Source organism: Schistocerca serialis, chromosome 6 (assembly GCF_023864345.2).
Source record: "Schistocerca serialis cubense isolate TAMUIC-IGC-003099 chromosome 6, iqSchSeri2.2, whole genome shotgun sequence".
Classification (NCBI taxonomy): Eukaryota; Metazoa; Arthropoda; class Insecta; order Orthoptera; family Acrididae; genus Schistocerca; species Schistocerca serialis.
The window spans coordinates 208,647,744-208,675,254 of NC_064643.1; the positions used below are offsets into that span (position 1 = coordinate 208,647,744).

A 27,511-nucleotide genomic window follows, 5' to 3' on the forward strand; every position below is an offset into this window, starting at 1 on the left:
AGGTATTGATTCTCAGCCTTAATGATGATCATTCCCAAGCCCTGCAGTCATATACCCTCATTTTGCTGCACAAAAACCGCAGGAAGAGCCTTGTCTGGCAACATGTACATCAGCTAGGCAAGGTATAAGACACTGACAAGCTCATACTTTTCTTTCGCATAGACCCAGAACAACTGTTACCTCAATGAATTAAATTGTCGCCATGGCCTAAGCCTGTGCACCCTTGGACATGAATGTACCTCAACATTACTGGTCACTTTTGTGAATGAAAACAGTCTAAGTTGCAAAACCTTTTTATTAATTACAATTATGCATTTTGCCCATGTAAGACATCATCAAATTATGTAAACATGTAATAAGATAAGCTTCAGTCATCAATTGGCACTGAAGGGCATTAACTGAGAATAAGAAGTGTCTGGACATAATATACAGTTGTCAAATGTCTTATTAGATATGTAAAGGACCTTGCATGTGGTAAGCACCAAGGTGGTGCTGAGCAGTCTCAGCACCACCATGCTGAGCTTGCATTACTCTACGACCATATTTGATGACCGTATATTATATCCATAAGTTTCATATTCAGTTAATGCTCTTCAGCGGCAATTGATGGATGAAGCTTGTATTGTTATATGGTTACATAATTTGATGGTGCCTTACAAGGGCAAAAACATAATTATTATTAATAATAATTAATTATTATTAATAAAAACAGTTTTGCAACTGAGACTGTTTACACTGGAAAATATTCATAACCAGTTGCTGCATCAGACAGTAAAAATGGAGTGGACCCAATATTATCACTGCTCGCTTCCTTGGACCCATGTGATCTACATCTACATCCATACTCTGCAAGCCACCTGATGGTGTGTGGTGGAGGGTACTTTGAGTACCTCTATCGGTTCTCCCTTCTATTCCAGTCTCTTACTGTTCGTGGAAAGAAAGATTGTCGGTATCCCTCTGTGTGGGCTCTAATCTATCTTAGATTTTATCCTCACGGTCTCTTTGTGAGATATACGTAGGAGGGAGCAATATACTGCTTGACTCCTCAGTGAAGGTGTGTTCTCTAAACTTCCACAAAAGCCCGTACCGAGCTACCTCTGTCTCTCTTGCAGAGTCTTCCACTGGAGTTTATCTATCATCTCCGTAATGCTTTCGCGACTACTAAATGATCCTGTAACGAAGGGCGCTGCTCTCCATTGGATCTACTATCTATTCTAACAACCCTATCTGGTACGGATCCCACACCGGTGGGCAGTATTCAAGAAGTGGGCGAACAAGTGTACTGTAACCTACTTCCTTTGTTTTCGGACTGCATTTCCTTAGGAGTCTTCCAATGAATCTCAGTCTGGCATCTGCTTTACTGGCGATTAATTTTATATGGTCATTCCATTTTAAATCACTCCTAATGCCTACTCCCAGGTAATTTATGGAATTAAGTGCTTCCAGTTGCTGACCTGCTATATTGTAGCTAAATGATAAGGTATCTTTCTTTCTATGTATTCGCAGCACATTACAATTGTCTATATTGAGATTCAATTGCCATTCCCTGCACCATGCATCAATTCGCTGCAGATCCTCCTGCATTTCAGTACAATTTTCCATTGTTACAACCTCTCGATATACCAAGGCATCATCCGCAAAAAGAATCAGTGAACTTCTGATGTTATCCACAAGGTCATTTATACACTACTTGCCATTAAAATTGCTACACCACAAAGATGACATGCTACAGATGCGAAATTTAACCGACAGGAAGAAGATGCTGTGATATGCAAATGATTAGCTTTTCAGAGCATTCACACAAGGTTGGCACCGGTGGCGACACATACAACGTGCTGACATGAGGAAAGTTTCCTACCGATATCTCATACACAAACAGCAGTTGACCGGCGTTGCCTCATGCAATGTTGTTGTGATGCCTCACATAAGGAGGAGAAATGCGTACCATCATGTTTCCAACTTTGATAAAGGTCGGATTGTAGCCTATCGCGATTACGGTTTATCGTATCGTGACATTGCTAATCGCGTTGGTCGAGGTCCAACGACTGTTAAGAGAATATGGAATCGGTGGGTTCAGGAGGGTAATACGGAACGCCGTGGTGGATCCCAACGGCCTCATTTCACTAGCAGTCGAGATGACAGGCATCTTATCCACATGGCTGTAACGGATTGTGCAGCCACGTCTCAATCCCTGAGTCAACAGATGGGGATGTTTGCAAGACAACAACCATCTGCACGAACAGTTCGATGATGTTTGCAGCAGCATGGACTATCAGCTCGGAGACCATGGCTGCGGTTATCCTTGACGCTGCATCATAGACAGGAGCGCCTGCGATGGTGTACTCAACGATGAACCTGGGTGTACGAATGGCAAAACGTAATTTTTTCGGATGAATCCAGGTTCTGTTTACAGCATCACGATGGACACATCCGTGTTTGGCGACATCACGGTGAACGCACATTGGAAGCGTGTATTCGTCATCGCCATACTGGCGTATCACCCGGCGTGATGGTATGGGGTGCCATTGGTTACACGTCTCGGTCACCTCTTGTTCGCATTGGCGGCACTTTGAACAGCGGACGTTACATTTCAGATGTGTTACGACCCGTGGATCTACCCTTCATTCGATCCCTGCAAAACCCTACATTTCAGCAGGATTATGCACGACCCCATGTTGCAGGTCCTGTACGGGCCTTTCTGGATACAGAAAATGGTCGACTGCTGCCCTGGCCAGCACATTCTCCAGGTCTCTCACCAATTGAAAACGTTTGGTCAATGGTGGCCGAGCAACTGGCTCGTCACAATACGCCAGTCACTACTCGTGATGAACTGTGGTATTGTGTTGAAGCTGCATGGGCAGCTGTACCTGTACACGCCATCCAAGCTCTGTTTGACTCAATGCCCAGGCGTATCACGGCCGTTATTATGGCCAGAGGTGGTTGTTCTGGGTACTGATTTCGCAGGATCTATGCATCCTAACTGCGTGAAAATGTAATCACATCTCAGTTCTAGTATAATATATTTGTCCAATGAATACCCGTTTATCATCTACATTTCTTCTTGGTGTAGCAATTTTAATGGCCAGTAGTGTATATATTGTGAATAGCAACGGTCCTACGACACTCCCCTGCGGCACATCTGAAATCACTTTCACTTTGGAAGACTTCTCTCCATTGAGAGAATGAGGTGGTTGTGGTGTCTGGTTTTATTTGTGTGCTAATTTTCAATGAGGAAACTCTCAACACATGATATAAGATTCTAGTCATTGAAAGCCTCCATCAGACCATAGTAACAAGATTAATGACCCAGAATTCCAGACTAAAATGTAATGGTGCGACATAATAAATGGGCTAGGCATTCAAACAGTAAACACCCAAAACAACTGGCAAAATATTTAAAAAATTCACCCTAACTTGATTCTTTAGTACCTACTGCAGCACAACAGTGAAGTGCAAGAACCTAACCGAAATAACACAGAGCCACTAGGCCAGACTGCTTTTACACCCTATTTGGAGCATGCTGTTTTGAAAAATCGTGTCACATGGATTAAGCCTCTAGCTCGAAGCAGCACATAAATCTGAGTCCAGAATAGCCCTGACACTCATCTGTGTTTGCCAAACTGTTGTTCTGTACAGCAGTGAGTCTCAAACTTTTTTGGCACGGAACCCTTTCGAAATACTTTATGGAACTCTGAAATAAGCAAAACCTGGTTTTATGTTCTTTCTTTAACTATAATCATTTAATGAAAACCATACAAAATTAAGCGCATTATACACTACTGACTTCTACAACAATGTACAAAACAACACACAATAATACAATAAACGAGCCTGAGAGGAAAATTGTGGAAATTCATCATGAACACTGCACTAAAACTCATCAAGTGACATTGTTTTGAACAATGATTCATGCTTGAATCTGATGTCATTTCTAAAAAGGATTCACTGGTTCTGTTTGAAGTATTGTCTGGCTTCTGCAAATTTGGCACAAAAGGATTCTGAAGCCATAAATTCATTTTCAGTTTTGTATGCTGCTCTTCAGGAAAATACATCTCAAAATATGCATACATATTATGGAGACATTGACCAATTCTTCAAATATATTGACAGAAAAGACATTGCAACACCAAGAAGGCATTGCGTGACATAAACAGAAGTTGGTACGCATGTTACTGCATCTGAAAGATGATATCTATTCAAATTGCACACCAATTGCATAAGAGTGGTGCTAGTAGTGCCACTATGAGGATGCAAATCAGGTTTGCTTTGAATACACATTGTAATGGTTGTGAGCATTAGTTACCTTTGAGATTGGACATATTGAGTTGATGTTAGTCAAGAATGCCTTTAAATAAAGATGCTATTATCAAAACCTCACTGATGTTGAATGAGGTCGTGTATAGGGCTATGGGATGCAGGGTGGTCCTTCTGTGATATTGCAGAAAGACTTGGCTGGAATCAGCCACTGCACACAACTGCTGGCACCAGTAGTCATGAGAACGTGCAGCCACGAATGACTGGGCTCCAGACGGCCACATGGCACTACTGAGAGGGAAGACCAGAGCCTTCAGTGTATGGGTCTGGCGCATCATACTGCACCTGTAGCAGCAATTTGAGCAACAATAAGCGCCACAATGACACAACAAACTGTCACAAATAGTGCCTTCAAATACAGCTCTGAGCCAGACGCTCGGTAGTATGCAATTCTACTGACCCCAAACAACCACCATTTTCAACTTCAGTGATGTCAAGTGAGAGCTCATTGGAGGGCTGGGTGGAGGTCCGTTGTTTTCTGATGAAAGCTGGTTCTGCCTCGGTGTCAGTGATGGCCATGTGTTGGTTAGGAGGAGGCCAGTTGAGGGCCTGCAACGAAACCTATCGGCAAGCTAGACACATTAGACCTTTACCTGGCTTTCTGGTCTGGGGTGCGATTTTGTCTTGGCAATAGGAACACACTCATGGTTACCACACATATGATCACTCTCATGGTTACCCCACACACCCTGATTGCAAAATTGTATATCAATCTGGTGGTTCGATATGTTGTGCTGGCATTCATGAACAGCATTCCAGGTAGTGTTTCCAACACAATAATGCTCACCCACATACCACTGTTGTAACCCAACTGCTCTACAGAGTGTCGAAATGTTGCCTCAGCCTGCTCAATCACCAGATCCTGTCTCCAATCGAGCACATATGGGACACCATCAGACAACACCTACGTCATCCACAAACAGCATTAATCATCCCTGTATTGACCGACCAAATGCAACAGGCATCGAACTCCATCACACAAACTGACAATAAGCACCTGAACACAATGCACTCATGTTTCCATGCTTGCATTCAACATTCTGGCTATTACACCAGTTATTAATGTACCAGCTTTTCACATTTGCAGTGGCTTATCTCACACTTACATTAAGCTGTGATCTTAAATACGTTACCTAGACAAATATGTTCCTGGAATTTCATTTCTCTCCATTAATTATTTTTTTGGTGCAGTGATTTTTTTTCCATCATTGTATTTCATTTGGTAATCCTGCTGCCTCACGAACAAACACATTCAGTATTAAAAAGCTTTCTAGTTTTCTCTTGGCAACACAAATAATCCAAAATTCTAATTGTTTTTAAGGTGGTTTTTTCTTATTGGTACTGAAAAATGTTCTGTTTTCCTTGTAAAGATAGATTTAATTCATTAATTTTTCACAAATGTATCTCCTGAAAAAGCTAACCTGAACAACCAAGTTACTTCAGTCACATGATCTTTTAATTTAAAAGAAGAGTCAGTCATAAAAGCTTATAATAATTCAGCTCTTAGTTCAAATAACGTCTTACCCCACGATAACCATTTAACATCTGTTTGGAGCAGTAGAGTTTCATGGCTGCTCCTGTAATCTACACATAACATTGAAAATAGTGAGCACTGAAGAGGGCGCGATTTAACATAATTGATTATTTTTACTGCTTCATCAAGAACTAATTTTAGATTTTGCACCATCATCTTTATCATGAGTGCTCGTCTATGCAGGATACAATGGCTGCAATTGCAGTTAGGCACTTTACTTTTTATTAGTGATACTGCTCCTGTTGTTTCACCACTCACTGCCTTGGTCCTATCTGTACAAATATTGATATAATCATTCAAGTCACGATGGTATATTTAAAAAAAAATTGCTAATCATGATAAAAATTTCTTTTCCAATAGTGTTGATTGGCTGTGATGCACAATAAGCAAGTCTTCTTTGAGTGAATATCTATATGGCTGTCCAGTAGTCCAGCAACATCAGTCAACTCAACCATTTGCAAGACAAATTTGTTGTGTTGAAAGTCACCAACTAGTTATTGTTTGCTATAGTCTTTAAGATCATTAATTCAACATGGAACAGTGTCATTCGAAAGGGACACTGTAGAAAGATGCTCTGCGGATTTTTCATTGAGCATACATTGCATTATGTCTGCCACATGATTTTATTGAATTCTCAGTATACACATTGTCATACAGAATTCTATGAGATGTACAGGGTGATCGTAACTGAAATTAAGCTTTCAAAACACTGTAGAAATAACACCACTGGTCACAATGATGTCAAATTGTAGCGGAATATTATTGGAGAAGGGAGAAAATATATAGCAGAAGCGAAAAAATAGTGTGAAAATTGATCAATAGATGGCACTGTATGTGTCAGAATACGTAAATGAAAACACCTGTCATGTGCACGACCCATTAAAGTTGGTATAACCACAGGGGATACACTGCTTTTCCTCCTTTCATGTTTGCAACGTTCACCATGACTGCCTCAATGCAGGATCATGCTCTGCTTGTAAAGCTGAATTACAAGAATGATGATTGTGCAAATATCGCTCTGCAGTTCCAGACACTGAATGGTTTGAAAAACGGTATTGGTCCGATGACTGCCGTGGGGTCTGGAGAAAATGATTCGGAAATTCGAAATGACGGGTTCTTTTGGTGTGCCATCCTGGTAGAGGAGGAAACGAATTGATTCGACATCAGTGGAAGCAGTGGCCACAGCAATGCAGGAGGAGACGAGTGGTGGTGTGCAAACATGTAGCGCATGGCGCGTAAAATCCTGCGAAACATCCTTCTTTACTATCCATTCAAAATTACCCATCTGCACGAGTTGCTTCCTGCTGACCTGCCAGCAAGAGAGACCTTTGCTTTAGAATTTCTTGCTTGCATGAAAGTGGACAATGATTGGCCCTGGAAGATTATGTGGACAGACGAAGCCCACTTCCATCTGACAGGATATGTCAATACACAGAATTGTTGAATGTGGGCAAATCAACCAGTAACACTTCATCCTGAAAAGGTCACTGTGTGGTGCGGGTTTACAGCATCATTTATCATAGGGCCATATTTTTTTGAACAGACAGGTGCTTCCGGTCCTGTTCCCTGTACTGTCACTGGTAAGCTCAATGAGTGTTCTTTTGCACAACCACGTCAACTCTCCAACAGCGTGCATGTCTGGATGGGATCATTTTTATGCAAGATGACGCACCTCTGCACATTGCATATCCAGTTAAGCAGCTGCTGAAGCGCCATTTCAGAACTGCTAGAATTATCAGCTGCCATTTCCCTACAGCCTGGCTGTCTCAATGACCTGATCTTAATCCATGTGACTTCTGGTTGTGGGGCAATCTGAAAGATGATGAGTTCAGTGTTCCGATTGCAAACTTAGCTGCAATGAAGGCACGCATTGCGCAACACATTCTGAATGTGACCCTGGAAACACTTTGATCAGTTGTGGAACATGCTGTTTCTCGATGTCAACTTGTTGCAGAAAACTGTGGACAGCATATTGGACATGTTTTGCACCAGTCACTCAGAAATTAATAATCCGATCTGATTTTGATTTATGTTTTTTATGTGGTTTTTGGCCTCAGGGCAATTAAAAAACCGATTTTTCCCATCCGAAGTGATATGACCTCGTCGTGGATGGGCTTACGTAACTAACAGTATCACACATGTACACCCATGCACACTGAGTAGTACAGTTTGCTTAGCATCAAACATACACATTAAGCATTGTTGTGTGATTATTTGTCATTTGTAGCAGACCACTATTAAATTATGATAGTTATAGTGCCATCTATAGCTACATTTTGTAACTATTTATTTTTCTTCTGCCATACATTTTCCCCGTTCTCCGATAATATTACGTTGCAATTTGACGTCATTCTGACCAGTGGTGTTATTTCTACAGCTGTTTGAAATTTTAATTTTAATTATAATTAGCCTGTACTATTACCAAAAATGTAGTAAAATATGTGAAAGCTCTCACGATTATGAGGACTACTTCATGTAATTTAATCTGTAACACAGGAACTTGAAGAAGTGTTGATTTAGACCCTGAGATATATTCAGGCGGCTCAAATAGAGAATTACCAGCAAATGACTGGGAGGTGAGTTCAAAAGTTAAAGTCACAATATGTTACAAATATACATAATTCAGACTGACGCTGTAATACATATTAATAACTGAAGGGAAAAGAATGAATCTTATAGATGTCGTTTATCTCTGCGCACTGTGTCTACAAACAGGTCCACATAGGATTTGTTAAACACCACACTTTGTGTTGTTAAAGTTTGAGGATTGTTTGATACATTATTTCATTGAAACAAAATGATCTGGAAAGATAGATACACTAAAATTTAAAGCAAACAAAAGCTTACTAATTTAACAAAAGATTCACACAAAATTGAAAATTAACTCATGCACAAATATCTATAAAAACCTCGAACAGGGCTGCTGAGATTAGCACTTAGAGACAGAGAGTACTGGAGAGAACACTGCTTTTACCACAGCAAATATATTGGATGGCATGTTGTATGACTGGGATATTGTCAGATCCTTTTGCACAATCAGCATGAAAATCGAGCACAAGTTGTACAAAACAAACGGTCAATGGTTTTCCCATGGCCAGATAGTGGGCATGGAACACACCACCTTCAAAGTCATACAGATAGTGTGCTTTTCATGTAGTGGGTACCCAACACATGGGACACACGACCTTCAAAGTCATGCATACAATTTGCTTTTCACATGAACCATGACAAGGATTGCTGGTGAATATCATGATGAGCCACAAATACTTTTAAAATGCTTTACTTTGGTTAATTCAAATCAGGAAGAACAACCACTATCAGAGTCAAATGCTATGGGCAACAACACATTAATTGCAATACGTTCAAATATCACAGCCGATAGGCATACCCAAAAACAGTAAATCCTCCCCTATTATGGATGACAATAACTGATGAACAGCAACACTATTTTGAACCACCACTATGCTATGAGATATAGAAGCCACAGCCCCATATATGTACCTCTACTCACCACACATCATACGACAAAGATATTAGCATGAATGCAGGAAAACTGCCACTGGATTCTTAAAAGATGGAAAATGGTTGCCTGAACTGATGAGTCATCATACAGGTTTGTATATGCTGAAGGTAGAGCATGAGTATGTTGGTAGACAACATGAGGCAATGCATCCTGCCTGCCAAGAGGTACTGTTCAAGCATATGATGGAGATATTTTTGCACGCAAGATAAAATGGTGTTCCCCCATATGTCTGGCATCACCTCTCAAGGGTGTATGTTACAGGAAATTGTCCAACCATGTGCATTCATTTATTTGCATACAACACTCCACAAGTGACTTGTACCTTTATGCAGACAGTGCACCATCACATTGCTTCTGAAAGGTGTCAGAACCGTTTGATAAAACTCCACAGACACTGGGACACTTGTAGCCCCTCCCCCTTTCCTTAACCACATTTCTACTGAATAGATGTGGAACATGACTGAGCAAAAAGTGAAACTCCGAACCCACCGTCGATCAGTCTCCATGAGTTGTGGTCAATGGTTGAGTAGTCATAGATCAGGATAGCTCCCCTGGCCTTTTAGTGACTTGTGAAGTTGGTCATGATGTGTTCCTGCCATCATCAAGGTACGACATAGATGACTTCAATTCAATTGATCATGAGATCACTTTACCCATCTACATCAAAACAAAACATTTTCAACACGGAATGAGATTACGTGCAAGATACTGATTTATTTTCCTAAGACACTAGAGACTCAAGTTATGTTGAAAATCTGCCATTATCAATTTTGTCTGAAAAAGGAAACAAGATCTCAGTTTCCCATCCTTTCATTCTGGTGATACCACTGCGAAATTATTTTTTTGCAGAAAGAGGCCTGTTATCTAGCAAGAATTTTATGTTTACAAGAAATATTTTCATAAGGAATATGTAGCAAGTTTCTTTATCACTAATGCACAGCATGACAGTCATCAAATCTCCAAAAAAATATAGGAACTTGAGATAACTGGTTTATTACACAGCTGGTTAATGAAATACAAAATATCAGATACATCCTTCTAGTGAAGTATGTGATACTCTGTAATTTTTATCATGTTCATGAATATTTATGATTGTGTTTGTTTCTGTTACAGTTATTAATTACTATTTAACATCATTTTAAATAATTAATGGCCTGCAGAAGACAAAGTTCATCATCTCATTTCTTATGCAAAGTTACTTTTCTGTACAAACAAACTAAATGTACATAGAGTCAAGCACCACTCACTTGGAGCATTCATTCAGGTGAGATTGTGTTTCTAGTGGAACGCAGTTCAGTGACTCGGTGCAAATGCAAAATGGAGCAAACGACTGAACAGCTGCACGCCGTCAAATTTTGTGTTGGACTGGGGAAATCAGACATGGAGACATTGGCCATGATTTGTCAAGTGGTCAAGCATGAGAGCATGTCACCAACTAAAGTTTTCAAGCAACATAAGTTCTTCAAAGATGGCCGAGAGAGTGTGGAGGTCAAGCCCCACATTGGAAGGCCTTTAACATCAAGAACCAACAACAGTGTGCAACATGTGCATGAAGTGCTGGATTCTGACCATTAGTTATGTGTGTACATAGTCAGAGATGCGACTGGAATTGATAAGATGGCAGTGCAAACCATTATCACTAAAGATTTGGTAATGCGAAATATCTGCATTAAATGTGATGGACAACCAAGAGCAGAGGTAAGTGTCTGTGAACAAAGACCTTTTGCAGTGCATTGAAGCAGATCCCAGCTTTTTGGACAATGTAATCACAGGAGATGAAACTTGGATATTCAAATATGACCCAGAAACAAACTAGCAAAGTTCTGAATGGCACACTGCTGCACCACCTCATCCAATAAAAGCTCAAATGAGCAAATCCAGAATGAAACCCATGCTCATTGTTTTCTTCGATGCGAGAGGGGTGGTCCTCTATGAATTTGTACTGGAGGAACAGTGCTTCTTACCTAGAAGTGGTAAGAAGAGTGAAGAGAAGGGTCAACCAACGGAGGCCAGTCATAACTGGGAATTGGAAATTCAGAGTGTATATACAGATATAGGGGGGAGGGGAATCCTGGATTTTTCCCAGATATCCTGGATACAAATACATCTTTTTCCAGGCAAAAGTACTCTTTTTCCTGGATGAAAATACACTATATTCCGTTGTGGAAGTACTTTTTTTCCAAATTAAGTGATAATATACTTTCCATTGGAGATATAAAACTTTCAGTCTTTGAATGGTGAAGGCTTTATACATCGCTGTAGAACTTCCCACACCTTAGGATTCATAATGCAGCAAAAACAAAAAAAGAATTGCATTTTGGAAAGATCTTTAATGTGTGGCAACACTCAATTTTTTTTCTGTCCCCCCGCCCCCTTCCCCCGAGTGTGTGATCAGGCAGCATGAACCGCAGCAGCTGAATATTTCCAACATGCACAATTATAAACATCACTACAGTGAACCAAAACTTTCATGGATTACCTGACTGAATATACATTCCGTCGAACACTTTGACTTTTCCATAGAAAAACCAATCACAGGTGAAACTGCCCAAGAACTCAAATTGCACTGTTTTTTGAAGGATAATTGTACTTTTTGCCATTGTTGTTGCATAATTTGTAATCTATGAAGGCACTAAAATAAATATGGAAGGCTAACTTTGAAACTTTGTCTTTTTTAGCATGTTTTACCCTTTAAGATATATTAATCGCAAATGCGCCAGTGAAGTTTTATTTTATTTAATGGCACAAATGGCTGGTCTTCTGGGCCCAAATGTTTTCTAAGTGGCTGGTCCTTGAATTGTTAAGTTTTGAATGAGAATCAAATGCTCCATGATTTAACAAATTCATCGCACACATTCTCATGTGTAACGTAATTCATCTTGCATAAACAGAAATTTACTTTCTAAGTAATGCTTCTCAAACCAACATTCACAATACTTTCCCGCAACCTGCTAGAAATGTAAACAGTTGTGATGTTGCACTCACTGAAAATAGTTTGTTGTTAACGAAGTATTGCATAGTCTTTGACACATTTTGCTGTCGGCAGATGATTGTTGTGCTGTGTGTTTTGCTGTTGTGAATGGCACATTTCCTTTGTAACTGAAGTTTCTTTTGGTGTTATTCTCTCATTTATGTTTTACTGCTGCAGTATTATTCTGGAGTAGTAGGATAAAGGAAAATTCTTTGTTAGAGAATCATTTCTTTACCAACCAAAATTACAAAAATTTAACTGAAAATTAAAACAGCAAAAAGTTCCCATGTTTTTCCCAGATTCTCGTGGATTAGAAAACTCCCAGGGTTTTCCTAGATTTCCCAGTTGTCCTGGGGCATATAAACTGCTTCATGGTGGCCGACTACCTGACAACAGGTGGCATCGCGATGATTCCCCAAGCCCCTTACAGTTCAAACTTGGCACCAGCCTACTATTTCCTATTCACAAAAGTGAAATTCTCCCTCAGAGGACATCACCATGGAACCCAAGTGCCATCAAAGAAACTTGCATGTGCATCCTTAATGACCTTCCAGAATCCGCCTACCAGGGAGCCTTTGAGTCGATGAACAGCTGCTGACAAAAGTGTGTCGGCACTCGGGCTGTATGAATAACTTTAGGCATTGTAGCAATATCTCGAATAAATTTATTTCACTGAAACTTTTCCTAATATTTTTCATACAAACCCTGTATATATTTCCATTTAGTCAAGTCAATAGTCTGAAATCCAGGAAGATGGAAATCATTCATGTAATGCAATTTTTATACATGATATACAGGATTTTCGAAATAGAAGTTTCTGCAAAACACTGTAAAACGTTGTAGTCAATCACTAAAGATGTAAAAATTTCCAAAAATATCAATGTTTAACATTATATATATATATATATATATTTGAAACTCTAAATTTAAGATTTTAAATAGCATATCACCCATTAGCCAATATATGAATGTGCAATAATCATGTGTGACTTACTGATATCATTAATGACTACAGTGTTGTCCAAGGCAATGTGGATAACAAGTGAGCTCCATTCATCATACACAGCAAGTTTCCTGGAAAGGTAAACATATGTTAGCAATACAAAAGTTATGCTGCACTATTTATAAAGCCTTAGTTACATTAATCTTACTTTAAAACTTGTGCAACAGTGTTAGGACCAAACCACTGTCCGACTTCTTTCCCTTCTGACGCACCCATTAATGCAATCTGATGTATGGAGAAGGGAGCTGCACGACGATCTTCAAACATGTGAAGAATTTTTAGGTATGTGCTGTTTTTTGTGTCTACTGACCAGCGCCAGTCTCTTCCTGAAAAAAGTGATGACAAGACTTTTAAAGGAACGAATACAGTGATCTTTATGTGCTTGAACAGTTGCCTTCATCTTCCTTATGAAATATTAAAATAAATCTATTTTCAACTGAATATGATGCTATGATAACAGGTTCATAATTGTTTTTCAACAATAAACTTTGTACCAATGGCCACAGCCGGTATTTCTCAGATATACAACAATAACCTCATTAATCAAAAAGAAATGGATCTGTCCAGACTGAATCTTTCACTCTGCTGTGGAGAGTATGCTGTTTTGAAACTGTCTGACAGATTAAAACTATGTGCCATACCAGGACTCAGATCTAGAACTTCACCATTCACTGACAATGCACTTACCAACTGAGCTGTCCAAGAGTCATGACCTACCCTCCCAGTGTCTCTTCCATCAGTGCCGATCTACTTCTTTCCTACACTTTTAATCTGTCAGGAAGTTTCAAAGCAGAAAACACTGCAATACAGAGTGCAAAATTCATTATGGAAACAATCCCCTAGGCTGTGGCTAATCCATTCCTCCCCAACATCCTTACTTCCTTGAGTGCAGAACATATGCAGGAGAGTTTCTGCATCTACACTCCACGAGCCACCTTAGCATGGGGTGCTTCTGGTATACTATCATTTCTGCCATTCTCTGTTCCATTTCTGAATACTGTAAGAATGACTGTTGATAAGCTTCCCATGAGCTCTAACTTCTCTGATTCTCTTATCTTGACACTTCACAAGATGTATGTGGGAGGAACTAACGTGTTGCCTGATAACAACATGTTGAGTTCTATCTGCAATGAAGTCTTAAAACCAGTCACAAATCTGGACCAGTATTCAGTAAGCTTACATTTTGTCCTTGAAATGACAGTATGAAACAGTACTGAATGACATGTGAAGGTCTAGGAACATGGCATCCACCTGGAAGCCACTGTCTATGGTATTCTGGATCTCATGGATGAACAGAGTCTGAGCTGAGTTTCACGAGATCTCTTTCCAAGGAATCCATATTAATTTATGAGGATGAGATATTCTTTCACCAAGAGGCTTATAATGCATGCACTTCAAATAAGTTCCATAGTCCTATAATACATGATGCCCATGCCTACCACAGTAATAAAAATTTACATGCCAACTAGCACCGCAAATGATGAAGAGATTGGAGAAATGTATGATGAGGTAAAAGAAATTATTCAAATAGTTGAAGGAGATGAAAAGTTAATTGAGATGGGGGAATGGAATTCCATAGTAGGAAAGGGAAGAGAATGAAAATAGTAGGTGCATGTGAACTGTGAGACAGGAATGAAAGAGGAAGCTGCCTGGTAGACATTTGCACAGAGCATACGTTAATCATTGCTGACATTTGGTTTAACAGACGTAAAAGAAGGTTGTGTATGTGGAAGAGACCTAGAGACACTGGAAGGTTTCAGACTGATTATATAATGGTTAGACAGAGATTTCAGAACCAGGCTGTAAACTGTAAGACAGTTCTAGAGGCAAATGTGGAATCTGACCACAATTTATTGGTTATGAACTGTACATTAAAACTGAAGAAATTGAAAAAAAGGTAGGAAATTAAAGAGATGGGACCCGGATAAATTGCAATAACCAAAGTTTTTGAGAGTTTCAAAGGGAGCATTAAGCAATGGTTGGCTAGAACAGAGGAAAGAAATACCGTAGAAGATGAATGAGTAGCTTTAAGAGATAAAATAATGAAGGCAGCAGAGGATCGAATAGGTAAAAAGTCAAGACCTACTGGAAGTCCTTAGACAACACAGGAGATACTGAATTTAACTGATCAAAAATAGTAGGTAATTTGAAAATGCAGCAAATGAAGCAAGTGGAAGGGGATACAAACGTTTAAAAAATTATATAGACAGGAAGTGCAAAATTGCTAAGTAGGATTGGCTAGTGGACAAATGTAAGGATTTAGAAGCATATTTCACTAGGGCAAAGAATGATATTGCCTATAGGAAAATTAAAGAGGCCCTTGGGGAAAGGAGAAGCAGCTGTACGAACATCAACAGCTCGGATGGTAAACCAGTCCTAAGCAAAGAAGGAAAAACTGAAAGGTGGAAGGAATATTTAGAGGGTCTATACAAGGGAGATGAACTTGAAAGCTACATTATAGAAAGGGAAATGGACATAGATGAAGATGAGATGGGAGATATGATACTGTGGTAAGAATTTGACAAAGCTCTGAAAGATCTAAGTCGAGAAAGGCCCAAGGGGCAGACGATATTCCGTCAGAACTACTGATAAGACTTGGGAGAGCCAGCCATGACAAAACTCTTCCATCTGGTGTGCAAGATGTATGAGATAGGTGAAATATCCTCAGACTTCAAGAAGAATGTAGTAATTCCAATTCCAAAGAAGGCAATTGCTGACAGGCGTGAAAATTACTGAACTACCAGTTTAATAAATGATGGGTGCAAAATACTAACACAATTCTTTGCAGAAGAATGGAAAAACTGATAGAAGTCAACTTCAGGGAAGATCAGTTTGGAGAAATGTAAGAACACATGATGCAATACTGACCCTATGACTTATCTTAGAAGATACGTTAAGGAAAGGACAATCTACATTTATAGCGTTTGTAGACTTAGAGAAAGCTTTTGGCAATGGTGACTGGAATACTCTCACTGAAATTCTGAAAGTAGCAGGGATAAAATACAGGGAGCGAAGGGGTATTTACAACTTGTACAGAAACCAGACGGCAGTCATCAGAGTCGAGGGGCATGAAAGGGAGGCAGTGGTTGAAAAGCCAGTAAGGCAGGGTTGTAGCCTATCCCCGATGTTATTCAATATGTACAATGAACAAGCGTTAAAGGAAACCAAAGAAAAATATGGCAAAAATTTCAGAGAAACAAAATAAAAATGCTGAGGTTTGCCGATGACATTGTCAGAGACAGCAAAGGACTTGGAAGAGCTGCTGAACAGAATGGACAGTACCTTTACAGGAGGATTAAGTTGAAAATGAACAAAAGTGAAACAAGGATAATGGAATGCAGTCAAATTAAATTGTGTGATGCTAACGAAATCAGATTAGGGAACAAGATACTTAAAGTAGTAGATGAGTTTTGCTATTTTGGTAGCAAAATAACTGATGGTGTCCAAAGTGGAGAGGATATAAAATGTAGACTGATAATGGAAAGAAAAGCATTTCTGAAGAAGAGACATTTATTAACATTGAATATAGATTTAAGTGTTAGGAAGTTTTTATGGAGGCATTTGTTTGGAGTGTAGCCATGTATGGAAATGAAACATGGATGACAAACAGTTTGTATAAAAAGAGAATGAAAACTTTTGAAATAGGGTGCTACAGAAGACTGCCAAAGATTAGATGGGTCAATAATGTAACTAATGACAAAGTACAGAATAGAATTGGGCAGACAAGAAATTCGTGGTGCAGCTTGACCAAAAGAAGGGATCGGTTGATAGGATGCATTCTGAGACATCAAAGGGTCACCAACTTACTACTGCAGGGAAGTGTGTGGTGTAAAAATCGTAGAGGGAGATCAAGAGATGAATACAGTAAGCAGATTCAGAAAGATGTATGTTGCAGTTGTTAACTGGAGATGAAGAGGTTTGCACAGGATAGAGCAGCACTAAGAGCAGCAACAACAACAACAACAACAAACATAAGATTCTAACCAACTACACTGAAATCTCTTGAGACATTTCACACTGCAGGATACAAAATGTTAGGAGACAAACAGCTCATAGACAGGCAGTGAAGTAGCCTGGCTGTAATCTATGTGACCATATTCTGAAATCATTGATCATGCAAAACCCTACTCACACTTTTCTCACATGATATACTGAAAAATTTGGATCAAGGTAGTCAGGCAGATGCAGTATTTCTTGATTTTCGAAAATCATTTGACTCAGTACTGCATCTACGCTTATTGTCAAAAGTACGATCATATGGGGTATCAAGTGAAATTTGTGACTGGATTGAGGATTTTTTGGCAGGGAGGATGCAGCATGTTATCTTGGTTGGAGAGTCATCATCAGATGTCAAAATAATTTTGGGTGTGCTCCAAAGAACTGTGTTGGGACCCTTGCTGTTCATGTTGTATATTAATGACCTTGAGGACAATATTAATATTAACCTCAGACTTGTTGCAGATTCTGCAGCTATCTATAATGAAGTAATGTGTAATAAAAGGCGCATAAATATACAGTCAGATATTGATAAGACCTCAAAGTGGTGCAAAGATTGATGACTTGCTTTAAATGTTGAGAAAGGTAAAACTGTGCACTTCACAAAACAACTGACATAGTATACTATGACTATAATATCAATGCAACACAGTAGGAATCGGTCAACTCATGCAAATATCTGGGTGTAACACTTTTTAGCGATAAGAAATTGAATGATCAGATAGGCTCAGTCACAGGTAAAGCAGCTGGTGAACTTCCGTTTATTAGTAGGATACTGGGGAAATGCAATTAGTACAGAAAGGAGATTGCTTACAAATAACCTGTGTGACCCTTTCTACAATACTGATCAAGTGTACCAAACAGGATTGACAGGGGATACTGAACATATACAGAGAAGGGCAGTACAAATGGTCATAGGTTGGTTTGACCCATGCAAGAGTGTCACGGAGGTGCTGCGGAAGCTGAACTGGTAGATCCTTGAAGATAGATGTAAACTGTCCTGAGAAAGCCTACTTACAAAGCTTCAGAACCAGTTTTAGATGCTGACTGGGAGTATACTGCAATGAACTATGTCTAGCTCACATAGGGATCGTGAGGGAAAGATTAAATTACAGCAAGCATCTAGTGGCATTTAAACACTCATTCTTCCTGTACTCCATACATGAACAGAACAGGAAGAAACCTTAATAACTGGTAAAATGGGACGTACCGTATGTCATGCACTTCACAGTGGTTTGAAAAATATAGATGTAGATGTATGCCTCAGCTGAGCAAAAGCAATCAGGAGCAAGCAAATGGCCCCCACACTCGCAGAACAAGGTACAAACCCAGTACAATACATGACTACCTGCTGGAAGCCAACCCCAACTTGCACCTGCAAGCGGGAAAACTGATGGGTGGCCTCAAGCACCCATACCCTATGGCGCAGGATTATAACAGCCTTCATTAAACTTTTCTCAACATCTTAAAAGAACAAATGTAATAGACATATTTTTCTACTGTATTGTCCTGTTCTGGGTCCAATACTAATATCTTACCTAAGTGTAACATAACTAATGCCTGAGCTAGAACCATCTGGCCACATCGCAACATGCAGCCCCATCCTTTGTCTGTTGTCAGTCCAGTGTCTCCAATTGGAATGAAACTTCTTCTATATGTGAACCACAGTCTTGTTTGTATATCCTTTCTTATGACTCTTAGGTCTGAAACAAAATTTAGATTTCCATCTATGCGACAGCATGAAAAATGAAAGTACAATCATATCTATTAGTTACAGATATGCAGCATTTTACAAAATATGTGCATCATTTAATGAATAAACATATGGCTAATAACACACACAGAATATATACCAAAAGGTGACATGGTGAAAATGGTCTAAAACATGGAACATGAAGTTTCATGGAATTATAGGAACCCCTATTTGAAATGTATGATATTTATTAAAAGGAGACTCTATGACAGATAATAAAGTACACTGGACTAAGACTTGCACCCAGATCCTTGTTGTCAGTACACAATATTCTTCTCAACTGAGCTATCAAGGCACGGCTCGAGAAATGCCTTCACAGCTTCAATTCCCGCAGTATCTCTCTTCTACTATCCTATCTTCACATAATTTTTATGTAGTTTTAATCTGTTGGGATGTTACACAATAGCTGACAGTCCACTGTAAGAGGTAGGTTTATCTCTGAACAACTTCTAGGCTATGGCTGTGCCATTTGTATGCAAACTGCAAGTACAGCAAGGTACAGTGGGTGGACAAAAATATGAAAACACCATAAACACAACACATAACCATACCTAATGTGGTGTAGGAAAGCTGTTGGCTTCCGGTCATCTCAGAATGGAGAAACACAGGTCCTAGTTGGTTCTCAGGAGCATTTTAAAACAGAGGTCCTGTCATCTTGGAATTGTTCCAAGATGACAGCGTTACCATTAAGGAACAAACACTGTAACATGGGATGGACCTGACTGGTCAAAATAGTTACATAATCCTTGGCAGTATGCGACCTTGCACAGTGACCATGGGGTCAATGAAATACCATTATATGACTACTCAGACCATCTCTGAACCCCCATCATATTTCACTCTTGGGATGTAAACTCAGCCAGAAGCTGGAAACAGTGTGAAAGAAGACTCATCTGACCAAAAAATAATCTTCAATTACTCCATAATCCAGGTTTCTGGCTTCAGCACATTTGCATCACTGATGAGTGGTTTTGTAATTCCAGCCTGCTCTGCAATTCCCTGCTTGTGGAGCTCCCTTTGTGTTGTTTCGGTGCTGAAAGGTTTGTGAGTATGATATTAAGTCCTGCTGTGACTACTCCAGCTGTCACGCTCTTATTTTTTTGTCATAATCTTCTTCAATGACCATCTGCCATGATCATTCAGCAAACACTTTTGGCTGAGCACACACTTTTGGCTACAGTGTGACTTAGCAGTTGATGTTTTGTGTGCGGTATAAACCTTCCGATATGTTGCCTCTTGAAACAGCAAAACTTTCAGCTACATTGCTAATGAAAGCATCCACCATACGATCACCAACAATTTGCCAATGTTCAAATACCCTGAGCTCTAACATAATGCACCCTCAACAACACAGAACTGCCCATGAATGACACTTGCAATGCTGTTCATGGATAAATACAACAGTGCAACATGCAGGCTCGGCTAGCATCTGCATTTGTGTTCACACACGCACTTCTTATGGTGTTTCCATGTTTTTGTCCATCCCCTGTATGTAGGAAGGCCTCTGTGATGTTTGTCTTCGTAGAAGTGAAGCCACAGACACAACGGGGGACAGTGTGAGGATCTAAACTGATCTAGGTAGTGAAATATCCAAAGATGATTTCATTGACAGTCTTAACCTTAATTTCTTTAAGTACATAGATTTCTAGGCTATGTACACACAGTATAATAAAGTAGTTCTAAAGCACAAGCAATGACACGATATAATGCTTGTGGTCTGGTATTGTGCATAAAAACTTAGGATCAAGTGTCAAGCAATTGTGAGGAAGTTGGCCAAATACTATCTGCTAATGGAGAAATAGTTATGTTGCAATCTGCATTGCTTTGCTACATGTAAAATGAGGTGGACAAGCAGCACTGAATGTGCAACCTGTAACTTGCTTTTTTTTTTTTTTTTTTTTTTTTTTTTTTGCACAGTTTGCGTACGTGGCACCATAAAGGTGTCTTGTATGTCTGGATGTACAGGGATACAAATTATTAAGCTAGATGCTGTGGTGGCTACCATATAGTTAAAGAGTTTTTTATCTGGTTCTGCTGTAGACCGAAATGGTGTTGCTCTGTACATATGAGACATTTTATTGGTCACACTATTTCAAATTAATCCCTTGCTGGTCAGCTTGCTTAACTATCTTAGTTTTGTCAAATATCAGTTACAGACTGGATACTTGAAATGTGCAGCATGTCAGTAACAAATGGTATGAATACAATAGGTGTCGAATCTCTCCAATAAGGTGGAATAAAAGACAGCCTATATGTAATGTGGGCTCTTAATGGATTTATCATTCATTGATTGGTGTGAATTTTGCAGAAAAGATCTGATTTTATGAAAAATTTTGTGTCACAGCTTGACACACACTAAGCACGTCACTGCTACAAACCAGGCAGCATGTGGAAGCCAAAATTGATATTAAGTGAATGGTTACAAACACTGTAAAGAGAAAACATTATGACACAAATAATGTGAGTTGAAATCAATACCAATGAATAAAGCCAAAATCATCTTAAGCAACACCACACACAATTACAGTCACAAATCTAATTGCAGGTTCAGAAAAAGAAGTAATAGTTGCATTTGAGGATCAGCATACAGAAATTTTAACAACAAGGTATGAACAGTCAATCCCACTACCACACCACATATTTATTCCCATGTGACACGTTGGCTGCAATACTTGGAGTCACAGCAGCCAAAAGTGGAACAATCTGCCACACAGATAATATCACCAAAACTCTCCGAGTCTGTCTGCATATTGCTAAAGTGAAGAGATATTAGAAAAATCTGACTGAGCTTCATACTTGTTGAGCTACATGGCAAAAGTAAGAGAAATCCTGCAGTATAAAACTTTCAGTAAACAATGGGTACTGAATGGTCACAGTACTCACTATAATGGGTTCAAATGGGAACTGTCCACGTATGATGGTTAAAAAGGGATGTGGGACTCATCAACACAACTAGTCTAAGCATGTTGATGCTGGGGCTTTCAATAAATTATGGTGATATCTAATGGTATTTGGAGTGTCCTGCACATTTATAATGGTATACACTACATCAGTGCCATTACAAGTGAACAGTTGGTCAAGTCACACAAGAATGTTCACAGGGAAATTCTCTACTATATAAAGGTGCGTTTACACTGCAATTTGTATCGGCACATGTATGAGATACATGTATATGCGACTTTGCGACATGTATCGCGACTTGTATGAATTGACAAGTATCAACCTGTTACATGTATGAGCGTGTGTTTACACTGGTTAATTTGTATCACTGTGCAATGGCTTCCGATGACAATTTTGAAGATTTCACATTTTTATGTGCTGGTACACTTGCTCTTTTGGAAGATGATAGGAAGAAAAGGCGGAGGAAGCGTAGATGGTGGCAATGGTGGCAGAGAGAGTTTCTTCGCAAACGCACTACTCACGGAGCTTACGCAATGCTCGTTCAGGAATTAACACTAGAGGATGGCGCATATTTTAGAAATTATGTTAGGATGAGTATGGAGGATTTCCACGGTTTGTTATCTCTTGTGGCTCCTCTTGTGTCCAAAACCAACACAAACTTTCAGGAAGCAATTCCACCAGAGGATCAGCTGGCAGTAGCACTCTGTTTTTTGGCCACTGGAGATTCCTTTTCGACATTAATGTATCTGCATAGAATATCAAATAGGGCCATATGCAACATTATTCTTTGTGTTTGAGAGGCCATTGTGCAAGTTTTATCCCAAGAAGTGAAGGTAAAAGTATATCAGAGTATGTAATACATTATATCATTTTTTCATGCATCTGGCACGTATATCAATTTTTTGCTATTATTCCGGCAGCCTCGCGTGATAATGTTGACAACGGATGCTAATGCCAACAATCTTGTGTGAGATGTTGGCATTAGCAATCGCGCAACAATGCAAATGTTTTGTCATGAAATCATCGTTTTACGAGGACAATTACTTTTAACGAGCAGACGAGGGTACATACAAGTGGCACATACATTTTGCACCATAAATTTCTCAAATTTTGCTGAAATGGGTTAGCTTTTCGTTCTTTGGAATGACTGACATGCTTCACTCAGTAATACAACATCACAATTTCTGAGGACACTTTCTGCACAGTAAAGATATCCAACAACATTAATTTGTATTTAGTTTTATTAAGTAGTACTTGACAGCACATGACATGCATATTTCAACATTTATACATGTTTTAAAGAATCCATAAATTATGTTGCATTTGCATCTATTAGTTCATCGTTTGCCTCCTGCAAACATCTGTATACTCCATTCTCAAGTCTTGCCATAATTCTAGTATGACCATTTTCCTAAAGAAATCTGAGCTTATTGGAGACAAAGTAACCCAAGTGGGTAAAGTGGTCCCTTTTTCTGCCTGCTAAATTGTCGCCAACTTTTCTTAAGGTCAGTAAAAGACCTTCTCTGTCTTCATCCAGGTCTTTCCTGGCTCTCTTCAGTGCACTTGATCTACCACTTCCACTCGGACTTGGAGTGGTACAGGGTGACACAGTTGCAGATCCACCTTCATGTGAAGGCACAGAGATGACTGGAGTGGTTTCCACTTCCACAATGTCTTGTGGGGGCATGGCAAGTGTCACCTCCTCCATTTCTATTACATCGAAAGGGAAACTAATGCTTCCTTCTCCTTCTCCTTCTCCTTCACCATCTCCATCTGTGGCTGGGGCTTCCATGACCTTTAAAATACATAACACATTTCTAAGGCAAAGTGAGCTACATGTTATACATACATTATAATCAAAGTATCTTAATGTATTGAGAATTTTTTGAGTGTCCATCCATAAATTAAATTAAAAAAGTAACAATTTTCTTTTCAGCTTCCTGCTACTGAAGAGGAATGGCTGAAAATTGCCAAAGAATATGAAGAAAAATGGAATTTCCCCAGGTGTTTGGGAGCTATAGATGGGGGGCACATTGACATTGTGGCACCACCCAAAAGTGGAACAGTTTATTTTAATTATAAAGAGCACTTCAGCATTGTTTTGCCAGCAATTACTGATGCTAATTATAGAATAATTTACGCTGATGTTGGCACACAGGGCAAGATTTCAGATGGTGGTGTCCTTAAAGACACCACATTTTACAAAATGTTAGATGCCAAAACTCAAAATATACCTCCATCAACTCCTCTTCCTGGTAGGAGCAAGCCTGTTCCATATGTTTTCGTCGCTGACGAAGCCTTTGGCCTACAAGAAAATATTTTGAAACCATTTCCAGGTCTGCATGAAAAAATAGTTGGCAACGTATTTTTAACTATAGAGCATGCAGAGCAAGAAGAGTAATAGAAAATGTATTTCGGATTATAAGTGCTGTTTACAGAGTGCTGAGGAAGCAAATGCTTCTCAGTGGCAGTGGTGGCACCAGCCTGTGTTTATTTACATAATTTTCTTCAAAACAGAAAATCTCAAAGGTATTGTCCAGCAGGAACATACAACAGAGAGGGAGATGATGGCAACGTAATACCTGGGTCCTGGAGGGACACCCCTACTGTGCTGGAGCCACTGCCCAGAACTGGCCGAAGAACTTCATTGGTGAATGACAACAGAAGAGAATATGCTGAATACTTCTGCAGCATTCAGGGCTCCATCCCATGGCAGTATGGAAAATAAGTTCCACATCATTGTTAAATGATGACATAAAGGAATATGCTCTATTCTTCTGCAGTATTCAGGACTTCAAACCATAGCAGTATGGAGAATCATGTTTTTCAGTGAAATTGTAAATAATTGTAAATATTCACATTATGTAAAGCATTAGCAAGAAAAATTACTGGTACTACTTCATGTGTTTATATGCCAACTAGCTCTGCAGATGACGAAGAAATTGAAGAAACGTATGATGAAATAAAAGAAATTATTCAGATTGTGAAGGGAGATGAAAATTTAATAGTCATGGGTGACTGGAATTCGAGTGTAGGAAAAGGGAGAGAAGGAAACATAGTAGGTGGATATGGATTGGGGGACAGAAATGAAAGAGGAAGCCGCCTGGTAGAATTTTGCACAGAGCACAACATAATCATAACTAACACTTGGTTTAAGAATCATGAAAGAAGGTTGTATACATGGAAGAACCCTGGAGATACTAAAAGGTATCAGATAGATTATATAATGGTAAGACAGAGATTTAGGAACCAGGTTTTAAATTGTAAGACATTTCCAGGGGCAGATGTGGACTCTGACCACAATCTATTGGTTATGACCTGTAGATTAAAACTGAAGAAGCTGCAAAAAGGTGGGAATTTAAGGAGATGGGACCTGGATAAACTAAAAGAACCGGAGGTTGTACAGAGATTCAGGGAGAGCATAAGGGAGCAATTGACAGGAATGGGGGAAATAAATACAGTAGAAGAAGAATGGGTAGCTTTGAGGGATGAAGTAGTGAAGGCAGCAGAGGATCAAGTAGGTAAAAAGACGAGGGCTAGTAGAAATCCTTGGGTAACAGAAGAAATATTGAATTTAATTGATGAAAGGAGGAAATATAAAAATGCAGTAAGTGAAACAGGCAAAAAGGAATACAAACGTCTCAAAAATGAGATCGACAGGAAGTGCAAAATGGCTAAGCAGGGATGGCTAGAGGACAAATGTAAGGATGTACAGGCCTATCTCACTAGGGGTAAGATAGACACCGCCTACAGGAAAATTAAAGAGACCTTTGGAGATAAGAGAACGACTTGTATGAATATCAAGAGCTCAGATGGAAACCCAGTTCTAAGCAAAGAAGGGAAAGCAGAAAGGTGGAAGGAGTATATAGAGGGTCTATACAAGGGCGATGTACTTGAGGACAATATTATGGAAATGGAAGAGGATGTAGATGAAGATGAAATGGGAGATATGATACTGCGTGAAGAGTTTGACAGAGCACTGAAAGACCTGAGTCGAAACAAGGCCCCCGGAGTAGACAATATTCCATTGGAACTACTGACGGCCGTGGGAGAGCCAGTCCTGACAAAACTCTACCATCTGGTGAGCAAGATGTATGAAACAGGCGAAATACCCTCAGACTTCAAGAAGAATATAATAATTCGAATCCCAAAGAAAGCAGGTGTTGACAGATGTGAAAATTACCGAACTATCAGCTTAATAAGTCACAGCTGCAAAATACTAACACGAATTCTTTACAGACGAATGGAAAAACTGGTAGAGGCCAACCTCGGGGAAGATCAGTTTGGATTCCGTAGAAACACTGGAACACATGAGGCAATACTGACCTTAAGACTTATCTTAGAAGAAAGATTAAGGAAAGGCAAACCTACATTTCTAGCATTTGTAGACTTAGAGAAAGCTTTTGACAATGTTGACTGGAATACTCTCTTTCAAATTCTAAAGGTGCCAGGGGTAAAATACAGGGAGCGAAAGGCTATTTACAATTTGTACAGAAACCAGATGGCAGTTATAAGAGTCGAGGGACATGAAAGGGAAGCAGTGGTTGGGAAGGGAGTAAGACATGGTTGTAGCCTCTCCCCGATGTTGTTCAATCTGTATATTGAGCAAGCAGTAAAGGAAACAAAAGAAAAATTCGGAGTAGGTATTAAAATTCATGGAGAAGAAATAAAAACTTTGAGGTTCGCCGATGACATTGTAATTCTGTCAGAGACAGCAAAGGACTTGGAAGAGCAGTTGAATGGAATGGACAGTGTCTCGAAAGGAGGATATAAGATGAACATCAACAAAAGCAAAACAAGGATAATGGAATGTAGTCTAATTAAGTCGGGTGATGCTGAGGGAATTAGATTAGGAAATGAGGCACTTAAAGTAGTAAAGGAGTTTTGCTATTTGGGGAGCAAAATAACTGATGATGGTCGAAGTAGAGAGGATATAAAATGTAGGCTGGCAATGGCAAGGAAAGCGTTTCTGAAGAAGAGAAATTTGTTAACATCCAGTATTGATTTAAGTGTCAGGAAGTCATTTCTGAAAGTATTCGTATGGAGTGTAGCCATGTATGGAAGTGAAACATGGACGATAAATAGTTTGGACAAGAAGAGAATAGAAGCTTTCGAAATGTGGTGCTACAGAAGAATGCTGAAGATTAGATGGGTAGATCACATAACTAATGAGGAAGTATTGAATAGGATTGGGGAGAAGAGAAGTTTGTGGCACAACTTGACCAGAAGAAGGGATCGGTTGGTAGGACATGTTCTGAGGCATCAAGGGATCACCAATTTAGTATTGGAGGGCAGCGTGGAGGGTAAAAATCGTAGAGGGAGACCAAGAGATGAATACACTAAGCAGATTCAAAAGGATGTAGGTTGCAGTAGGTACTGGGAGATGAAAAAGCTTGCACAAGATAGAGTAGCATGGAGAGCTGCATCAAACCAGTCTCAGGACTGAAGACCACAACAACAACAACAACTTCATGTGTGCTCCTATGAGAGAGTGGTTTGTAATTCTCTCTTATGAA

The 27,511-nt window shown here is 39.5% G+C and overlaps 1 protein-coding gene across 2 annotated transcripts in view; it reads right to left on the reverse strand.

Moving 5' to 3' along the window:
• LOC126483795 (cysteine protease ATG4B) overlaps positions 1-27,511 on the reverse strand; it is an 80,914-nt gene that overhangs the window by 39,012 nt on the left and 14,391 nt on the right. For both annotated transcript variants that reach the window (XM_050106972.1, XM_050106970.1), the window contains exons 3-5: positions 18,880-19,044; positions 13,494-13,671; positions 13,337-13,416 (exon numbers count right to left, since the gene is read on the reverse strand). In XM_050106972.1, coding sequence (XP_049962929.1) covers positions 13,337-13,416; positions 13,494-13,671; positions 18,880-19,044 — 423 coding nt within the window. The remainder of the gene's footprint in view (positions 1-13,336; positions 13,417-13,493; positions 13,672-18,879; positions 19,045-27,511) is intronic.